This window comes from Ranitomeya imitator, chromosome 1 (genome assembly GCF_032444005.1).
Source record: "Ranitomeya imitator isolate aRanImi1 chromosome 1, aRanImi1.pri, whole genome shotgun sequence".
NCBI classification, from domain to species: domain Eukaryota; kingdom Metazoa; phylum Chordata; class Amphibia; order Anura; family Dendrobatidae; genus Ranitomeya; species Ranitomeya imitator.
Window position 1 is genome coordinate 422749451 of NC_091282.1, and position 19030 is coordinate 422768480.

General features: G+C 39.8%; 1 protein-coding gene across 1 annotated transcript in view; it reads left to right on the forward strand.

Annotated features, from left to right (window-relative positions):
* TRPM6 (transient receptor potential cation channel subfamily M member 6) overlaps positions 1 to 19030 on the forward strand; it is a 314173-nt gene that overhangs the window by 180778 nt on the left and 114365 nt on the right. Inside the window, exons 26-30 of the mRNA XM_069763300.1 lie at positions 4615 to 5669; positions 5802 to 5914; positions 7119 to 7248; positions 9185 to 9282; positions 12800 to 12840. Of these exons, the coding sequence (XP_069619401.1) occupies positions 4615 to 5669; positions 5802 to 5914; positions 7119 to 7248; positions 9185 to 9282; positions 12800 to 12840 (1437 nt within the window). The remainder of the gene's footprint in view (positions 1 to 4614; positions 5670 to 5801; positions 5915 to 7118; positions 7249 to 9184; positions 9283 to 12799; positions 12841 to 19030) is intronic.

A 19030-nucleotide genomic window follows, 5' to 3' on the forward strand; every position in this document is an offset into this window, starting at 1 on the left:
AAGGGATCGCGTTAGGCGATCCCGCTAGCGCAGATACCCGATCTGCGCTAGCGAGGAACGGACCTCGGACGCTGCAAGCAGCGTCTGCGGTCCGTCCGAAACTAACGGAACATCGCTAGCGCGTGCCAAAAATGGCATGCGCTAGCGATGCGCTAGAGATCTGTTAGCACATTGCCGTCAATGTGTGCGCTAAAGGATCCGTTGCATGGCGGTAATTGCGACAATTTCGCCATGTAACGGAGTCCGCTAGCGTTAACCCATTAATGCAACGTGAACCTAGCCTAAGGCCTCCTCCACAGTTCTGTGTTTCCAGTACGTGTGATATCCAATTATTTCACGCCTACCCCATGTATCCATTATAATCTATGGTGCTATTCACAAGTCCATTTTTTCCAGCAGAACAGATGACAAGTGCCAATACAAGTCTATGGGTCCATGAAAAACACATACAGTACATGGATGGCATCTGTGTGTCATCCGTGTGCTGTAGGTGTTTAACCCCTTTCCGACATGCGCTGTATTAGTACTGCTCTGCGGGAGGTACGTTCAGGCAAACAGCAGTATTAGTATGGTGACATAATCACGTGGCCTCATGTTGAGGCTGAGGTGTGTGCTAACACCGATCGTGGGTATTTAACTCCTCTGATGCCTCTGTCAGTAATGACAGCGACATAGAGGGGTATTGCGCAGGAGTGGGTTTCCATCAGGACTACACAATGCGATCGCGTTGTCCTGATGGTCTCCATAGAGACCCCTGGCTCCAAGATGGCCGCGGGATCCTGCAGGAAAGGTGTCTTGTAAGCGCCTGTTGGGTGCAGGCGCCGGCAAGCCTCCTTCCCTGCATGTCAGATCCTGATCTGATAGTCTGCAGTGTAGAGTGTCAGATCAGCGATCTGCTGTAATATAGTAATGTCCCATCCTGGGACAATGTAAAAAAAAATAAACATTTTTTTTACATTTTTTTTTTCTGAGCCCCAGTGTGCCTAAACAACATTTAGCGCCCACATGTTTGGCATTTCTGTAGTGATGAGAGCCTGCCTAAATTACAGGTGCATGTATCCAGAAGCATGAGCTGGTATAATGTACTGGTGACTGCAACGTACTGGTCACTACAACATACTGGTCTCTACAACAGCAGTTTGCAATTTTTACTCATCAACATCCACTGCTGCCTATTTTTGGAAAACACCCATGGAGTCAAAATTGTCACTACATCTGTAGATAAATTCCCAAAGGGGTATAATTTCCAAAATGGGGTCACTTGAGGGGGGATTCTGATGTTCTGGCACCTCAATGGCTCTGCCAATGTGACATGGCACCCTCAAACAAGTGCAGCAAATACTGCACTGTAATATGGCGTTACTTCCCTCCTGAGCTTTGCACTGTGCCTCAAAAGTAGTTTTCAACCACATATGGGGTTTCGGTGAACTCAGGAGAAATTGCACAACAAACTTTGGGGTCCATTTTCTCCTTTTGCCCTTTGCTAAAATGCAAAAATTGTAGCTAAAAAATATTTTTGTGGGAAAAATGTGATATATTTTTTTTTTAAATTTTCACGGCTTAACGTTATAAGCGTCTGTGAAGCACCTGTGGTGCTCAATACACATCTAGACAAGTTCCCTAAGGGGTCTAATTTCCAAAATGGTGTCACTTGTTGGGGGTTTCCACTGTTTAGGCACATAAGGGGCTCTCCAAACATGACACGACGTCTGCTAATTATGCCAGCAAATTTTACATTAAAAAAGTGAAATGGCACTCCTTCCCTTCCGAGACCTGCTGTGTGCCCAAAGAGTAGGTTTCCCCCATATGTGAGTGTAGAGAAACTGGGTACAGTGGGTGCTCTCGTTCGCTGGCCCGGCTGTCTTTAGCAAGACTGCATGGACCAGTGCTCATACCACTGAAAGCCTGAGCTCTCTCCCTGTGCGCAGGTCACTACACAGACAATGCATGGTTAGGGTAAAACAGTTTGGCAATACTTTATTGAACCACAACACACAATAGCAAATCGAACAGTCCCAACAAATACGCAAAAAATGGTGCACATTACAGGGTCTCTCTTCCTCTGACTCGCTGGGATAATGGTAAATGATACGTCAGAGCTTCTAAGGTCGATATTTCACCTGTGATACACACACAGAGAAGGTAACGACAAGCGTAGGGAGATGACTGAGAACAGTTCATATAGTCCATACAAGATCCAAAGCCAGTTGACACAAGAGTCACCAACTGGCTTATCCGACCATCTCTATGGAATTAGGAAACCAGCAGGTCCCAAACATGGATTTCTCCAAACGTTTCCATGGTTCAGCGATGCTCAGTGGTTCAGATCTGTATCCTTCCAACTGGAGACGAAAACTGCTAGGTTGATTCCTGTAGAATCATAAATCCGTGTCCCTCGTGATGATACCATGATGAATTGGCTGCAGTCCTGTCTCTTATCCTTTGAGTGTTTTCCAGAATGTCCGACTAGTAGCTCTGTATTACTTCAGAACTAGTGATGAGATCTGAGTCTTTTTATAACCGAGGCATGTAAGCTATTTTTATAATTACCCAGTGTCCTTCAGTCCCCTTCACAGCCTTTCCCTATCTACTTTCAAAGTCAACAAGCTGGTTCCAGAATACAATGTACAATTAGCATATCAGCACACCTCAATAGACAAAGATAAGCACAAACTATATACAAGTCCTTATCTATTACAGACTTACACAGTATATCAAATGGTTTATCAGTTTGCAAGTCTGTCTTCTTGACCCACCAGAAATAAACACTTAAATTCACAAGCCAATATACAGATAAAAAGTAAATTTTTCTTGGTTTGCAAAAACATAGTTGTTTGGGAAATTGTACAACAAAATGTATGGTCCATTTTCTCCTGTTACCCTTGCAAAAGTAAAAAAAAAACCTTGGGTCTAAAGGAACATTTTTGTTAAAGAAAAGAAAATGTTTATTTTTTTCTTCCACATTCCAAAAATTCCTGAGAAGCACCTGAAGGGTTAATAAACTTCTTGAATGTGGTGTTGAGTGCCTTGAGGGGTGCAGGTTTTAGAATTGTGTCACTTTGGGGTATTTTCTGTCATATAGGCCCCTCAAAGTCACTTCAAATGTGAGGTGGTCCCTAAAAAATGGTTTTGCAAATTAGGCTGCCATCACACTAGGAGTATTTGGTCAGTATTTTACATCAGTATTTGTAAGCCAAAACCAGGAGTGGAACAAATACAGGAAAAGTATACAGAAACATATGCACCACTTCTGCATTTATCACCCACTCCTGGTTTTGGCTTGCAAATACTGATGTAAAATACTGACCAGATACTGCTAGTGTGACGGCAGCCTTAAGTTGTATAAATGAGAAATCGCTGTTCAACTTTTAAGCCTTATAACTTCCTAAAACAAAAAAAAAAAGTTTTCAAAATTGTGCTGATAAAAAATAACATTTCCCACATGTCTACTTTACAACTATTTTGTGCGATATGACTCTGATTTAAGGGCATAAAAATTAAAAGTTTGAAAATGGTGAAATTTTCAAAATTTTCTCCAAATTTCAGTTTTTTTTTAAGAAATATATGCAATTCATATCAAAGAAATATTACCACTGTCATAAATGCAATATGTCACAAGAAAACAATCTCAGAATCACTGGGATCCGTTGAAGCGTTCCAGAGTTATGACTTCTTAAAATGACCGTGGTCAGAATTGTAAAAATTATCCTGGTCAGGAAGGTGAAAATAGGCTTCGGGGTGCAGGGGTTAACATTGCAAAGTATAGGCGAAGCTTTGTAATTTTAATTCTTTTTTTAACCATACCGGAGAAACACAGATGACACACTGATGGAAAACCCTGATGACACTAGTACCATTTTTTCTCATATGTGATTAAACATGGTGTCCGAAGGAGGCCTAAGATATATAGCTCTGGCAAAAATTAAGAGACCACCACATCAAAACACTGTCATGGGCAGCCCAATCTCCAGACCTGAACCCCATTGAAAACCTCTGGAATGTAATCAAGAGGATGATGGATAGTCACAAGCCATCAAACAAAGAAGAACTGCTTAAATGTTTGCACCAGAAGCAGTGTGAAAGAATGCTGGAAAGCATGCCAAGACGCATGAAAGCTGTGATTAAAAATCATGGTTATTCCACAAAATATTGATTTCTTAACTCTTCCTGAGTTAAAACATTAGTATTGTTTTCTTTGCATTATTTGAGGTCTGAAAGCACTGTTTATTTTTATGTTTTTTTTTTTCAATTTTGACCATTTTTCTTTATCAGAAAAAAAATACAAAATGTATTGCTTGGGAATTCCGAGACATGTTGTCAGAAAGTTTATAGAATAAAAGAACAATTTACATTTTACTCAAGAATATACCTATAAAGCGAAAAATCAGACAAACTGAACATTTTGTAGTGGTCTCTTAATTTTTGCCAGAGTTGTATATATTTTTTTGCCATTAAATGTCATTTAGTACTCAGAATCGAGCCACAACACGTATCCTTTATAAGTCTTGTGTTACAGCCAGGCAAAGCATAGGGATGCCCTTCTTCAGGCTTGGTGTTGACTTCAATAACTTGCCATGTTTCTTTACTGAATACTATTTTCTTCTTTTCATGTAGAACTGAAGAAATGTTCTTGCATCTAAAGGAGGTGAATGAGAAAGTGTTCTACATAAAGGACTCCCTGATATCTCTGGACAGCCAGCTGGGACACTTACAAGACCTCTCAGCCTTAACAGTGGACACATTGAAAGTGATCTCAGCAGTGGATACATTACAAGTAGAAGAGGCCCTTATACAAGACCAAAAAACATTGTCATGTAAGAAGATGCCTCATAGTTGGAGTAATGTGACGTGTTCTGAGAACGACAGACAATGTAATTATTACAGCATGCCACCGTCGATGCTGAGGACTTTAGCCAGGAGCCAGTGGCCTTCAGAGTGCCATGATCCCTCTAAGAAAACCTGCTCTCTCCCTTTAGAAAATTGTAACGCAAAAGAATCTGAGACTGAAAGTGACACTGTCACTTCTGGAATATCATCAGGGAGCAAGTCTACTCCAATATATGGGAATTTTCTGCTTGTTCCTTCAAGTCCTGTTGGGATAACTTACTCTCATGAACCTGTTTTGGACTTCTCCGTTCCTGAAGTTTTTGATAGTGATGAAATCGATTACAAAGTTGACAAAATGAAAAATAGTATTTGTATATCTCCAACTGACCAAAACACCCATGGTCAAGAGGGTTCAGACAATGGTAATACAACAGTGAAACCCAAGGATGAGCTCAAGATTCCAGATGTAAGTGTTGGCCAAAATAATGTGGACAATGTTGGTGAAAAATGTCTTGTATCCACTGCTTCTACTGGAGGATTTATAAATTGGGCCTTTTCAGAAGAAGGTGAAGTTGGAGTTTTTAATGGTGACAAGAACCAAAAACTGTGCATTCACCCTAATCACTGTGAAGACTGCCAGTGTTTAAATAGTTTTAATCATGGTATCCATGTAAAGGACACAAATCTCTATTCTCAAAACTCTTATAGGAATTTATCACCTGATGACAAGCAGCAAAGCAGCTCATTTTGGGTCAGCCCTCTTCATATGAACTGGAATTTCCGAAAATCCAGTTTTAAAGGTCAAAAAGAAAAGAAAGATGGGAAGACAAGTACAATAAAAGGTATACACTACAGATGTATTTATAAAGCTAGCCCCTAAATAAATCAGAGGCCTCCTAGATCCTTAACTACCTTACTGCCATCCTATTTCAACTTTTTGGTTTTGTATATTTCCTTCTCAAATTTTATTTCAGAGTTTGCTAAATGTTCTGAATTTAGTCAAGTTGCAAGGGCTAAAGAGAAAATTCGGAACACTTTCAGAAGATCAAATAAAGAAAAGAAAAAACAAACTCAGCTTCAAGTGCCAGTAAGTCCAGCCAAGGGATTTGTAACCCTTACCATGCTTTACCGTATCTCCCAGTATTCATTGTCTGTGGGTCCATGTAATAGACCACCTACATATGATACACTGATTTTGATATTAAGGGTCTGCTAAAATATAACTTTTGCTAAATATCCTTAAATGAAATCTTAATAGCGTTCTTCAACCTATAATTTTTTTTTCTTTTTACAAACCACTGCCAACAGTCTAAATAATAAAATAAATAATACTCGCCCTACTACTCATTCCTAGTTTCCAACTGGTCTCTTTTTACTAGGCTTTAGTGATGATGTGGTTTATAGTCTTGTGACATCTGCAGCTATTCACCTACTGTAGTCATGATTTGTCAACCCCATTATGGTCACTACTGTCGCCAGTATTTAACTGCTATGGTCACATGTCAATTATGGACTTACGATAAGAGACTGGTAGGGGAACCAAGGAAGCATTGGCACAGGATCATCAGCATAGTAAAATGAGTATTGGCCTAGTCTTTTCAAAAAAGTTAAATAAAACATGATGGAGATGGACAATCCCTTTAAAGACCACTCCTTTCCATATAACTAATTGGGGCACAGAGATGTCATAAAGGGGGACATTTTCTCCTTCCCGAAAGCCAGAGACCACTCTGCAGAGGACAGGTCAGGTTAGCCACGGTTTACCACAACAAAATGGCCTCCATTATCAAAGTATTATGATAAGAGAATGACAATAAGAAATCTGAGTTCACCCTGGAGGGAGTTTCCAATAATTCTCAAAAGTTGCTCATTAATTAAATAATTAATATGATCAACATATATATGTTTTAAAACCATTTGAAGCAGTATTTCTTCTAGATCTTTTTCTTTAGTTCCCACTACTACGTTTTTCATGGCTTTTTAATTTCTTCTGTGGCTTTTGTAACAACCTTTTACGAAATCGAGTGACTGAGAAATCTTATACTGCACGCTTTTTCCGCTCGATTTTCTGCTTATATTACCTAAGTGACTGTTTACTTTGAGTGTTAGACAGTCTGCAGGATTAGGAGGCCCATATTGTAATCTGTACATTTGTAGAAATGGATAGTTACATCACTCTTTCATTTGCCAGGTTTAAATTGACCTGATGACCTGATGCCAGTGGTAGATAAACTGTTCCTCTGTACAAATATCCTATGCCTGGCCTTATTTCTGCCTCTTCGCTCCTTCAGGTGATTACAGTTGATGGTTGTTCCCAGAGCACCAAGATGAGCTCAGAACCGGCAGAATGCAGCAGCCTGGAGAAAGAAGAGGAGGAACTGAGCAAGAACAGGCTCTCGGTGTCCAGTTTTAATCAGCTAAGTATGTGGCCACCTGCTGCTGACAAAACAATAATATCCTGTCCTAATATACATTAATCTCCCCACGTAAGGAGCAGAGATACGAAGGCTCCTTACTTGTCTCCATGTACTTGGGCAAAATCAATTGCTTCAAAACAACAAGATTAAAGTCTTTGGATTTTGAAGTGGGGGCAAAATGCACAAAGTACATTAATTCCACAACCTACTTTTTTACTGAACAGACCAATCACCGATAGGAAAGAAAAATGACTATCTAATATTGAGAAAAAGTGCCATTTTTTTCCAGCAACAGAATAACTTATTTACGGGCTGTGCCTAGGGTTGCATTCATGTTCATGAGCATGTCTGAAATTGCAGCTCCACTCCAATTCCAGACACAACAGAAGTTAACAATGGTGCTGTTTCTAGAAGACAGTAGCCATGCTTTCTAACCTCATACAACCACCTTCCCATCATAGGCAGTTGTCTATCAATGCAGCGCCCATAGCACCTGATGCATGTGCAATACACAAATGAATCCGCGGTTACTGCACCTCCCTACATGACACATGGTCACCTTCATCTGCTCACTGCACAAGCGCAGAAGATTCCTGACTGCTCATGAATACAGAACAACCCGTATGACCGTATGACCAATCACATGTAGATTATTTTTTATGATTCTGTTTTTTTTATGCTTCAGGAGAATTTTTGGAAAGGTTCCTGTAAAACATTAATGGCCTTATTTAGATATCAGTATTTTTCACATATACATAGAAATGCTACTGGTATCATCAGTGTATTGGATCCATGAGTCATCAGTGTTTCTTCATCATACATCAGTGTATTGGATCCGTGAGTCATCAGTGTTTCTTCATCATACATCAGTGTATTGGATCCGTGAGTCATCAGTGTTTCTTCATCATACATCAGTGTATTGGATCCGTGAGTCATCAGTGTTTCTTCATCATACATCAGTGTGTTGGATCCGTGAGTCATTGGTGTTTGGTCCATGTGTCATTAGTGTTTCTTCATCCTACATCTGTGTATTGGATCCGTAGGTCATCAGTGTTTGGTCCATGTGTCATCTGTGTTTTCTTTCATCATACATTAGTGTATGGATAAATAAATAAATGGCAGAGCTTCTCCTATCTTTTCCAACATTAAGAATGGTCAACACACTGATGTAATTGATGTGCTGTACGTGTTTTTCATGGACCCATAAAATTGTATTGTTACTTTTCATCTGTGCTGCTGGGAACAAAAAGGACATGTCCCCGTGAGTTTTTCATGGATATACAGTTTGTGAAAAAACATGGACATGTGAACAGCCACATAGATTATAATGGATAAAGTGCTGTATCCAGGAAAAACATGGATACAACACTCATGTGCTACTTGGATGTCTGAATGAGGCCTAAAGAAACCTTGGACAAAACTGATACTGTTATGTCTAGTGTATAGAGACCCCCTACTCCCACAGAACCTGCTGAACATTGGGTGCCAGTTTTGCTTGGAGTGTCTGAGTGACTACATCCTAATCCTCATTACTGGCCATCCAAATATATTAGATCCACTATTAATACTTTGTTTGTGTAGTGTTTTTTATGTCTAGTGGATTCAAATGCAATATCTGTAGCGTGTAGTAGTGTTCCATATATTATTGTGGTGTATATAGTTTTAGCCAATGCATCTATGGTATCTAATGGACACTTATCTCTCCAGCTTCCCATCACTGGAACCTGAAAAAAGCCAACCATAGCATAAAAGTATTAGTTGTACATCATGTACCTGCTAGAAATGTAACTCTTCTCTAATACCCCCTTCCTTGAATCTTGTACCATTTCTGAGTTGGGAAAGCAGGGCCAACGTATCATTTTAATTTCCAGTCTCATGTGGACATTTATGTGAATGTAGATGGAGACAAAAAGGTGGTTCTTACTTTACTTTTTGACCAGGATTGGAACACATGACGTATGTTCGGCAGCAACTAAAGGCTCAAGAAATTGGAAGAAATCTACTACAGACAAATGAATACTTAAGGCATTCCCGAGAGGTGAGTGCAGATGAGGAAATGCTTGTAGGGTTACATTCACACATCCGTGTCTATTTTTATATCCGTATAAAATGGATTGTTTTTCTTTCATGTATCATCCATGTTCTATCCATTTTTTTCTCATCTGTTTTTGTTCACTGAAGCAATTAGATTGTCTGAAATTTCTTTTACCTATTGATTCTTAACCATTGTTTAGAGTCAATTGCTAAAAATGGATAAAAAACAGATGGAACTGCAAAGTACAAAGTACATCTTCATTGTGTCATCCATTTTACACAAATCCTTATAGACTTTAATGGCTGAGACAGAGTCGTAAAATGATGAGAGTAGCACATGCTCTGAGCCTCACAGACCGTAGACATTCAAGTGCTCGCAAAATTAGAATATCATCAAAAAGTTAATTTATTTCAGATCTTCAATACAAAATGTTAAAATCATATATTATATAGAGTATTTACAGTGTGCTCTATTTCAAGCGTTTATTTCTGTTAATGTTGATGATTATGGCTTACAGCTAATGAATGCCCTAAAGTTATTATCTCAGTAAATTAGAATAATTAGCAAAAAACACCTGCAAAGACATCCTAAGCATTTACAAAGGTCCCTTAGTCTGTTTCAGTAGGCTCCACAATCATGGGGAAGACTGCTAACTTGACAGATGTCCAGAAGGCAGTTATTGACACACCCCACAAGGAGGGTAAGCCACAAAAGGTCATTGCTAAAGAAGCTGGCTGTTCAGAGTGCTGTATCCAAGCATATTAATGGAAAGTTGAGTAGAAGGAAAAAGTGTGGTAGAAAAAGGTGCACAAGCAACCAGGATAACCGGTGCCTTGAAAGGATTAAGAAAAGCCAGTAAAAAATTGGGGGGAGATTCACAAGGAGTGGACTGCTGCTGGAGTCATTGCTTCAAGAGCCACCACACACAGGCGTATCCAGGACATGGGCTACAAGTGTCGTCTTCCTTGTGTCAAGCCACTCATGACCAATAGACAACGCCAGAAGCATACTACCTGGGCCAAGGCGATAAAGAATTGGACTGTTGCTCAGTGGTCGAAGGTGTTGTTTTAAGATGAAAGTAAATTTTGAATTTCATTTGGAAATCAAGGTCCCAGAGTCTGGAGGAAGAGTGGAGAGGCACACAATCCAAGCTGCTTGAGGTCTAGTGTGAAGTTTCCACAATCGGTGATGATTTGGGGAGCCATGTCATCTGCTGGTGTAGGTCCATTGTGTTTTATCTTGACCAAAGTCAGTGCAGCCGTCTACCAGGAAATTTTAGAGCACTTCATGCTTCCCTCTGCCGACAAGCTTTTCGGAAATGGAAATTTAATTTTCCAGCAGGACGTTGAATCTGTCCACACTGCCCAAAGTACCAATACCTGGTTTAGAAAACAATATTACTGTTCTTGATTGGCCAGAAAACTTGCCTGACCTTAACCCCAAAGAGAATCTATGGGGTATTGTCAAGAGGAAGATGAGAGACACCAGACCCAACAATGCAGACAAGGTGAAGGCTGGTATCAAAGCAACCTGGGCTTCCATAGCACCTCAGCAGTGCCACAGACTGATCGCCTCCATGCCACGCCACATTGATGCAGTAATTGATGCAAAAGGAGCCCCGACCAAGTAATGAGTGCATTTACTGAACATACATTTCAGTAGACCAACATTTCGGATTTTGTAATCATTTTTCAAGCTGGTGTTATAAAGTATTTTAATTTACTGAGATAATGACTTTTGGGTTTTCATTTCAACATAAACAGAAGTAAACACTTGAAATGGATCACTCTGTGTGAAATGACTATATAATATATGAAATTCTCTTTTTGTATTGAAGAACTGAAATAAATTAACTTTTTGATGATATATTCTAATTTTGTGAGAACCACCTGTAGACCTGTTATTAAAACTGATGTGTGGGTGGCTCAATAACACCTATGGGACCATGTGCTTAGGACATGTCACATGGATGTGTGAATATAGTGAGGGTGCAACCATCTTTACTGGTATTAAAAAAACGTAAAATAAGCTTTGCACTTGAAGAGGTGTTCTTAACTTGTTTCCTTCAGGAGCACACTGCTCCTGGCCATCGGTGTCCCTTTGCTGGGGGAACGGTATGCTCTTTAAAGATTGACAATTTGGATTAGCAGCATGGTTGTGCTACTGATCTAGACTGAGGACTCTCCAATGTGGCTTCAAAGCATCACGAGGAGGCCCTAAAGCAATGTTTCCCAACTTTGGTCCTCAAGAGCCACCTACAGGTCATTTTTTCAGGATTTACTTAGGATTGCCAGGTGATGGAATTCTTGCCTGTCCTGGTGATTCAATTATCACCTGGCAATACTAAGGGAATCCTGAAAACATGACCTGTTGGTGGCTCTTGATGACTGGAGTTGGGGAACACTGCTCTAAAGGATAGAGCCTGCTAGCGATGCAAACTACTTACCTTGCTACCACAGTAGAGATATTCATCATCTCCTGGGGAAATATGCGGGCTGTTATTTAACCATCCTCAGCCACTAACAGCCGCAAGTGAAGAAGAGCTGTGCGTGTGGCTGTTAGCCTGTCAAATGCTACTTTCAATAGAAGGGGTCAACATATTGGTGCAACCTTTGCAACCACACAGAACCCATTTCTGCCTCCAAAACATGTGGAATTGTGCATTCTAAGGAGCTATTGGATTGCAAAAGACCCATGTATTGTTCTTGCACAGCGGCCCTGTTCTGCGTATGTCCACCAGTGGTCAGTATGGACCAGTAGTATTTCCAGCGCCCCTTCCTGGAAATGCGCTGTCCTAACTGCCCATTTCCCCCACATGACTCTGACAGGTTGCCATGATATCCAGGAGTCTACTGAGGAGAAGTCCTGTGGCTGGATTTCAAAAGAAGCTGTGGTTTTTGCTATACACAGCATTAGCATATACTATAAGCAGTGATCTTAGATTCAAGTCCCTAACTTAATTTAAGTGGTGAAAAAAAAATCATCAATTTATATTAAAAAAAAAAACCAAAACAAGTTTTTATATCCACAATTGTACTGACCTGGAAAATCATATTGCCAGGTTATTTTTTACCGCATAAGGAACGCCATAAAAACAGGCACCAAAAAACAACTGTGAAATTGTAGGTTTTTTTTCCCCCAATTTCACTGCAGTTGGAATTTTTTTTTCTTGTTTGTGCATCACGTAGTAAACAGGATGATAACATTCAATCTGTCCTTTAAAAAAAAAAAAACATAACACCCCTCATAAGGTTTTTTTTTATGGAAAAAATAAAGTTCTGGCTTTTGCAAGAAGGGGGGGAAAGCAAAAAAGAACACTTATATTAAAAAAAAGAAAATCGAACATGAAGGGATAGATTTGTTGATGATGTCACATGTGACTTTTTATGCAACTTCAATAATGATTGATAAGTATTCAGTCCATTATATAATTTGTAGAGAGCTGAATGTGTTTTCTAATGATTAATGGAGCATTGGATATTTTTCGCTAGCCTACATAACGACTTCTGGTCTTTTTTAGGAGCTACACAATAGCACGGCTCAGCTGAAAAGGAGTTCGTTGTAAGTACATGAATCAAGACAAATGAGTGACTGTGAGTCTGTAGATTTACCTTCTGTTTTACTAGAGCGGTAGTATTTGGATTAGCCACTCGAAGAACATTATGAGGATGCAGCCTCCACACTTTGCCGATGTATAAAGCCTCTTATACAATCATTCATCGCCCAGTGCGCTAAATACGTTCATTCATTGACCAATGCAGGAGATCTGTTGAAAGATTATGTAATAAGACTAAATGTGGCAGAGATTAACAGTGGGTTGTTATGTAAGGAAATGATGTGACCAACAGTAGATATTAATTCATTTTATAAATTTAACTCGAGAAAATGAATCTGCAATGTGTTTGTGTATTGAGTTTTGTAGCTTTTATGAAATACAGGTAGTAGAGCGATAGGGGATCTTTTAGATTTAACTGGTTAAATTGTCATAAACCTATATTTAGATATTATTTTTGATCTTTTTTAGTAATATTATTTATCCCCTTCACGACGGAGGTATTTTTGTTTTTGCGTTTTCGTTTTTTGCTCCCAGAGAAGTCCCAGAGCCATAACTTTTTTTATTTTTGTCAATCGGGCAATCAAAAGAACGTACCTGCATGTATGATTAAAAACCACAGCTCCGCGCGCAAAAAATAACCCAACCCGAGATTACAAAAAATGGAGACGCTACGGTTATCGTAAAATAGCGCAATTTTATTTTTCTTTAACAAACCTTGGAATTTTTTTCGCCACTTAAATAAAAAAGAACCTAGACATGTTTGGTGTCTATGAACTCATAATGACCTGGAGAATCATGATGGCAGGTCAGTTTTATCATTTAGTGAACCTAGCAAAAAAGTAAAACAAAAAACTTTGGGATCGCACTTTTTTTGTAATTTCACCGCACTTGGAATTTTTTGTCCATTTTCCATTACACGATATGGTAAATCCAATGGTGTTGTTCAAAAGAACAACTCGTCCCGCAAAAAACAAGCCATCACATGGCCATTTTGACCAAAAAATAAAAGTTAATGGCTCTGGGAAAAAGGGAGCAAAAAATGAAAATGCAAAACCAAAAATATCTCTGGTCATTAACCCCTTTCTGACATCGGACGTACTATCCCGTCGAGGTGGGATGGGCCCCTATGACCACCGACGGGATAGTATGTCAAGCGCGATCGGCGGCGCTCACGGGGGGAGCGCGGCCGATTGCGGCCGGGTGTCAGCTGCCTATCGCAGCTGACATCCGGCACTATGTGCCAGGAGCGGTCACGGACCGCCCCCGTCACATTAACCCCTGGCACACCGCGATCAAACATGATCACGATGTGCAGGGAAGCATCGCGCAGGGAGGGGGCTCCCTGCGGGCTTCCCTGAGCCCCCCGCAGCAACGCGATGTGATCGCGTTGCTGCGAGGGTCTGCTCACCTCCCTCCCTGCTCCAGACCCGGATCCAAGATGGCCGCGGCATCCGGGTCCTGCAGGGAGGGAGGTGGCTTCACAGAGCCTGCTCAGTGCAGGCACTGTGAAGCCTGCAGCCCTGTAAGTAAGATCGGTGATCTGACAGAGTGCTGTGCAAACTGTCAGATCACTGATCTGTGATGTCCCCCCCTGGGGCAAAGTAAAAAAGTAAAAAAAAATTTTTCAAAATGTGTAAAAAAAATTAAAATAAAAAAAAAATATTCCTAAATAAAGAAAAAAAAATATTATTCCCATAAATACATTTCTTTATCTAAATAAAAAAAAAACAATAAAAGTACACATATGTAGTATCGCCGCGTCCGTAATGGCCCGACCTATAAAACGGGCCCACTAGTTAACCCCTTCAGTAAACACCGTCAGAAAAAAAAAAAGAGGCAAAAAACAACGCTTTATTATCATACTGCCGAACATAAAGTGGAATAACACGCGATCAAAAAGACAGATATAAATAACCATGGTACCGCTGAAAACGTCATCTTGTCCCGCAAAAAAAGAGCCGCCATACAGCATCATCAGCAAAAAATAAAAAAGTTATGGTCCTGAGAATAAAGCGATTCTATAAAATAGTTTTTATCGTGTAAAAGCACCAAAACATAAAAAAAATGATATAAATGAGGTGTCGCTGTAATCGTACTGACCCGAAGAATAAAACTGCTTTATCAATTTTACCAAACGCGGAACGGTATAAACGCCTCCCCCAAAAGAAATTCATGAATAGCTGGTTTTTGGTCATTCTGCCTCACAAAAATCAGTATAAAAAGCGATCAAAAAATGTCACGTGCCCGAAAATGTTACCAATAAAAACGTCAACTTATCCCGCAAAAAACAAGACCTCACATGACTCTGTGGACCAAAATATGGAAAAATTATAGCTCTCAAAATGTGGTAACGCAAAAAATATTTTTTGCAATAAAAAGCGTCTTTCAGTGTGTGACGGCTGCCAATCATAAAAATCCGCTAAAAAACCCGCTATAAAAGTAAATCAAACCCCCTTCATCATCCCCTTAGTTAGGGAAAAATTAAAAAAATGTATTTATTTCCATTTTCCCATTAGGGCTAGGGTTAGGGTTAGGGCTAGGGTTAGGGCTAGGATTAGGGCTACAGTTTGGGTTGGGGCTAAAGTTAGGGTTAGGGTTGGGGCTAAAGTTAGTTAGGGTTTGGATTACATTTAAAGTTGGGAATAGGGTTGGGATTAGGGTTAGGGGTGTGTCAGGGTTAGAGGTGTGGTTAGGGTTACTGTTGGGATTAGGGTTAGGGGTGTGTTTGGATTAGGGTTTCAGTTATAATTGGGGGGTTTCCACTGTTTAGGCACATCAGGGGCTCTCCAAACGCGACATGGCGTCTGATCGCAATTCCAGCCAATTCTGCGTTGAAAAAGTAAAACAGTGCTTCTTCCCTTCCGAGCTCTCCCGTGTGCCCAAACAGGGGTTTACCCCAACATATGGAGTATCAGCGTACTCAGGACAAATAGGACAACAACTTTTGGGGTCCAATTTCTCCTGTTACCCTTGGGAAAATACAAAACTGGGGGCTAAAAAATTATTTTTGTGGGGAAAAAAAAGATTTTTTATTTTCACGGCTCTGCGTTATAAACTGTAGTGAAACACTTGGGGGTTCAAAGCTCTCACACCATATCTAGATGAGTTCCTTAGGGGGTCTAGTTTCCAAAATGGTGTCACTTGTGGGGGTTTTCCACTGTTTAGGTACATTAGGGGCTCTGCAAATGCAACGTGACACCTGCAGACCATTCCATCTAAGTCTGCATTCCAAATGGAGATCCTTCCCTTCCGAGCCCTCCCATGCGCCCAAACAGTGGTTCATCCCCACATATGGGGTATCAGCGCACTCAGGAAAAATTGGAAAACAAATTTTGGGGTCCAATTTCTCCTGTTACCCTCGGGAAAATACAAAACTGGGGGCTAAAAAAATAATTTTTGTGGGAAAAAAATTTTGTTTTATTTTTACGGCTCTCCATTATAAACTTCTGTGAAGCACTTGGTGGGTCAAAGCGCTCATCACACATCTAGATAAGTTCCTTAGGGGTCTACTTTCCAAAATGGTGTCACTTGTGGGGGGTTTCTACTGTTTAGGTACATTAGGGACTCTGCAAATGCAATGTGACACCTGCAGACCATTCCATCTAAGTCTGCATTCAAATGGCACTCCTTCCCTTCCGAGCCCTCCCATGGGCCCAAACAGTGGTTTACCCCCACATATGGGGTATCAGCGTACTAAGGACAAATTGTACAACAACTTTTGCGGTCCAATTTCTTCTCTTACCCTTGGGAAAATAAAAAATTGGGGGCGAAAAGATAATTTTTGTGAAAAAATATGATTTTTTATTTTTACGGTTCTACATTATAATTTTCTGTGAAGCACTTGGTGGGTCAAAGTGCTCACCACACCTCTAGATAAGTTCCTTAGGGGGTCTACTTTCTAAAATGGTGTCACTTGTGGGGGGTTTCAATGTTTAGGCACATCAGGGGCTCTCCAAACGAAACATGGCGTCCCATCTCAATTCCAGTCAATTTTGCATTGAAAAGTCAAATGGCGCTCCTTCGCTTCCAAGCTCTGCCATGCGCCCAAACATTGGTTTACCCCCACATGTGGGGTATCGGCGTACTCAGGACAAATTGTACAACAATGTTTGGGGTCCATTTTCTCCTGTTACCTTTGGTAAAATAAAACAAATTGGAGCTGAATTAAATTTTTTGTGAAAAAAAGTTAAATGTTCATTTTTATTTAAACATTCAAAAAATTCCTGTGAAGCACCAGAAGGGTTAATAAACTTCTTGAATATGGTTTTGAGCACCTTGAGGGGTGTAGTTTTTAGAATGGTGTCACACTTCGGTATTTTCTATCATATAGACCCCTCAAAATGACTTCAAATGAGATGTGGTCCCTAAAAAAAAATGGTGTTGTAAAAATGAGAAATTGCTGGTCAACTTTTAAACCTTATAACTCCCTAACAAAAAAAAATTTTGGTTCCAAAATTGTGCTGATGTAAAGTAGACATGTGGGAAATGTTACTTATTAAGTATTTTGTGTGACATATCTCTGTGATTTAATTGCATAAAAATTCATAATTTTTGCCAAATTTTCGTTTTTTTCACAAATAAACGCAGGTACTATCAAAGAATTTTTACCATTGTCATGAAGTACAATATGTCGCGAGAAAACTTTGTCAGAATCACTGGGATCCGTTGAAGCGTACCAGAGTTATATTCTCATAAAGGGACAGTGGTCAGAATTGTAAAAATTGGCCCGGTCATTAACGTGCAAACCACCCTTGGGGATAAAGGGGTTAAGGGGTTAAAAAAATTGCGCAAATTTTTCTATACCCGTAGCGTCTCCATTTTTCATGATCTTGGGTTGGATGATGGCTTATTGTTTGCGTGATGAGCTGAGGTTTTTAACGATACCATTTTGGTGCAGATACAGGCTTTTGATTGCCCGTTATTGCATTTTAATGCAATGTTGTTGTGACTAAAGAAACGTAATTTTGGCAATTTTACTTTTTTCTCGCTATGCCGTTTAGCGATCAGGTTAATCCTTTTTTTTTATTGATAGATCAGGTGATTCTGAACACGGTGATACCAAAAATGTGTATGTTTGCTTTTTTTAACCCCTTCATGACCCAGCCTATTTTGACCTTAAAGACCTTGCCGTTTTTTGCAATTCTGACCAGTGTCCCTTCATGAGGTAATAACTCAGGAACGCTTCAATGGATCCTAGCGGTTCTGAGATTGTTTTTTCGTGACATATTGGGCTTCATGTTAGTGGTAAATTTAGGTCAATAAATTCTGTGTTTATTTGTGATAAAAACGGAAATTTGGCGAAAATTTTGAAAATTTCGCAATTTTCACATTTTGAATTTTTATTCTGTTAAACCAGAGAGTTATGTGACACAAAATAGTTAATAAATAACATTTCCCACACGTCTACTTTACATCAGCACAATTTTGGAAACAAAATTTTTTTTTGCTAGGAAGTTATAAGGGTTAAAATTTGACCAGCGATTTCTCATTTTTACAACGAAATTTACAAAACCATTTTTTTTAGGGACCACCTCACATTTGAAGTCAGTTTGAGGGGTCTATATGGCTGAAAATACCCAAAAGTGACACCATTCTAAAAACTGCACCCCTCAAGGTGCACAAAACCACATTCAAGAAGTTTATTAACCCTTCAGGTGCTTCACAGCAGCAGAAGCAACATGGAAGGAAAAAATGAACATTTAACTTTTTAGTCACAAAAATGATTTTTCAGCAACAATTTTTTTATTTTCCCAATGGTAAAAGGAGAAACTGAACCACGTACGTTGTTGTCCAATTTGTCCTGAGTACGCTGATACCTCATATGTGGGGGTAAACCACTGTTTGGGCGCACGGCAGGGCTTGGAAGGGAAGGAGCGCCATTTGACTTTTTGAATGAAAAATTGGCTGCACTCTTTAGCGGACACCATGTCACATTTGGAGAGCCCCCGTGTGCCTAAAAATTGGAGCTCCCCCACAAGTGACCCCATTTTGGAAACTAGACGCCCCAAGGAACTTATCTAGATGCATAGTGAGCCCTTTAAACCCCCAGGTGCTTCACAAATTGATCCGTAAAAATGAAAAAGTACTTTTTTTTCACAAAAAAATTCTTTTAGCCTCAATTTTTTCATTTTCACGTGGACAACAGGATAAAATGGATCCTAAAATTTGTTTGGCAATTTCTCCTGAGTACACCGA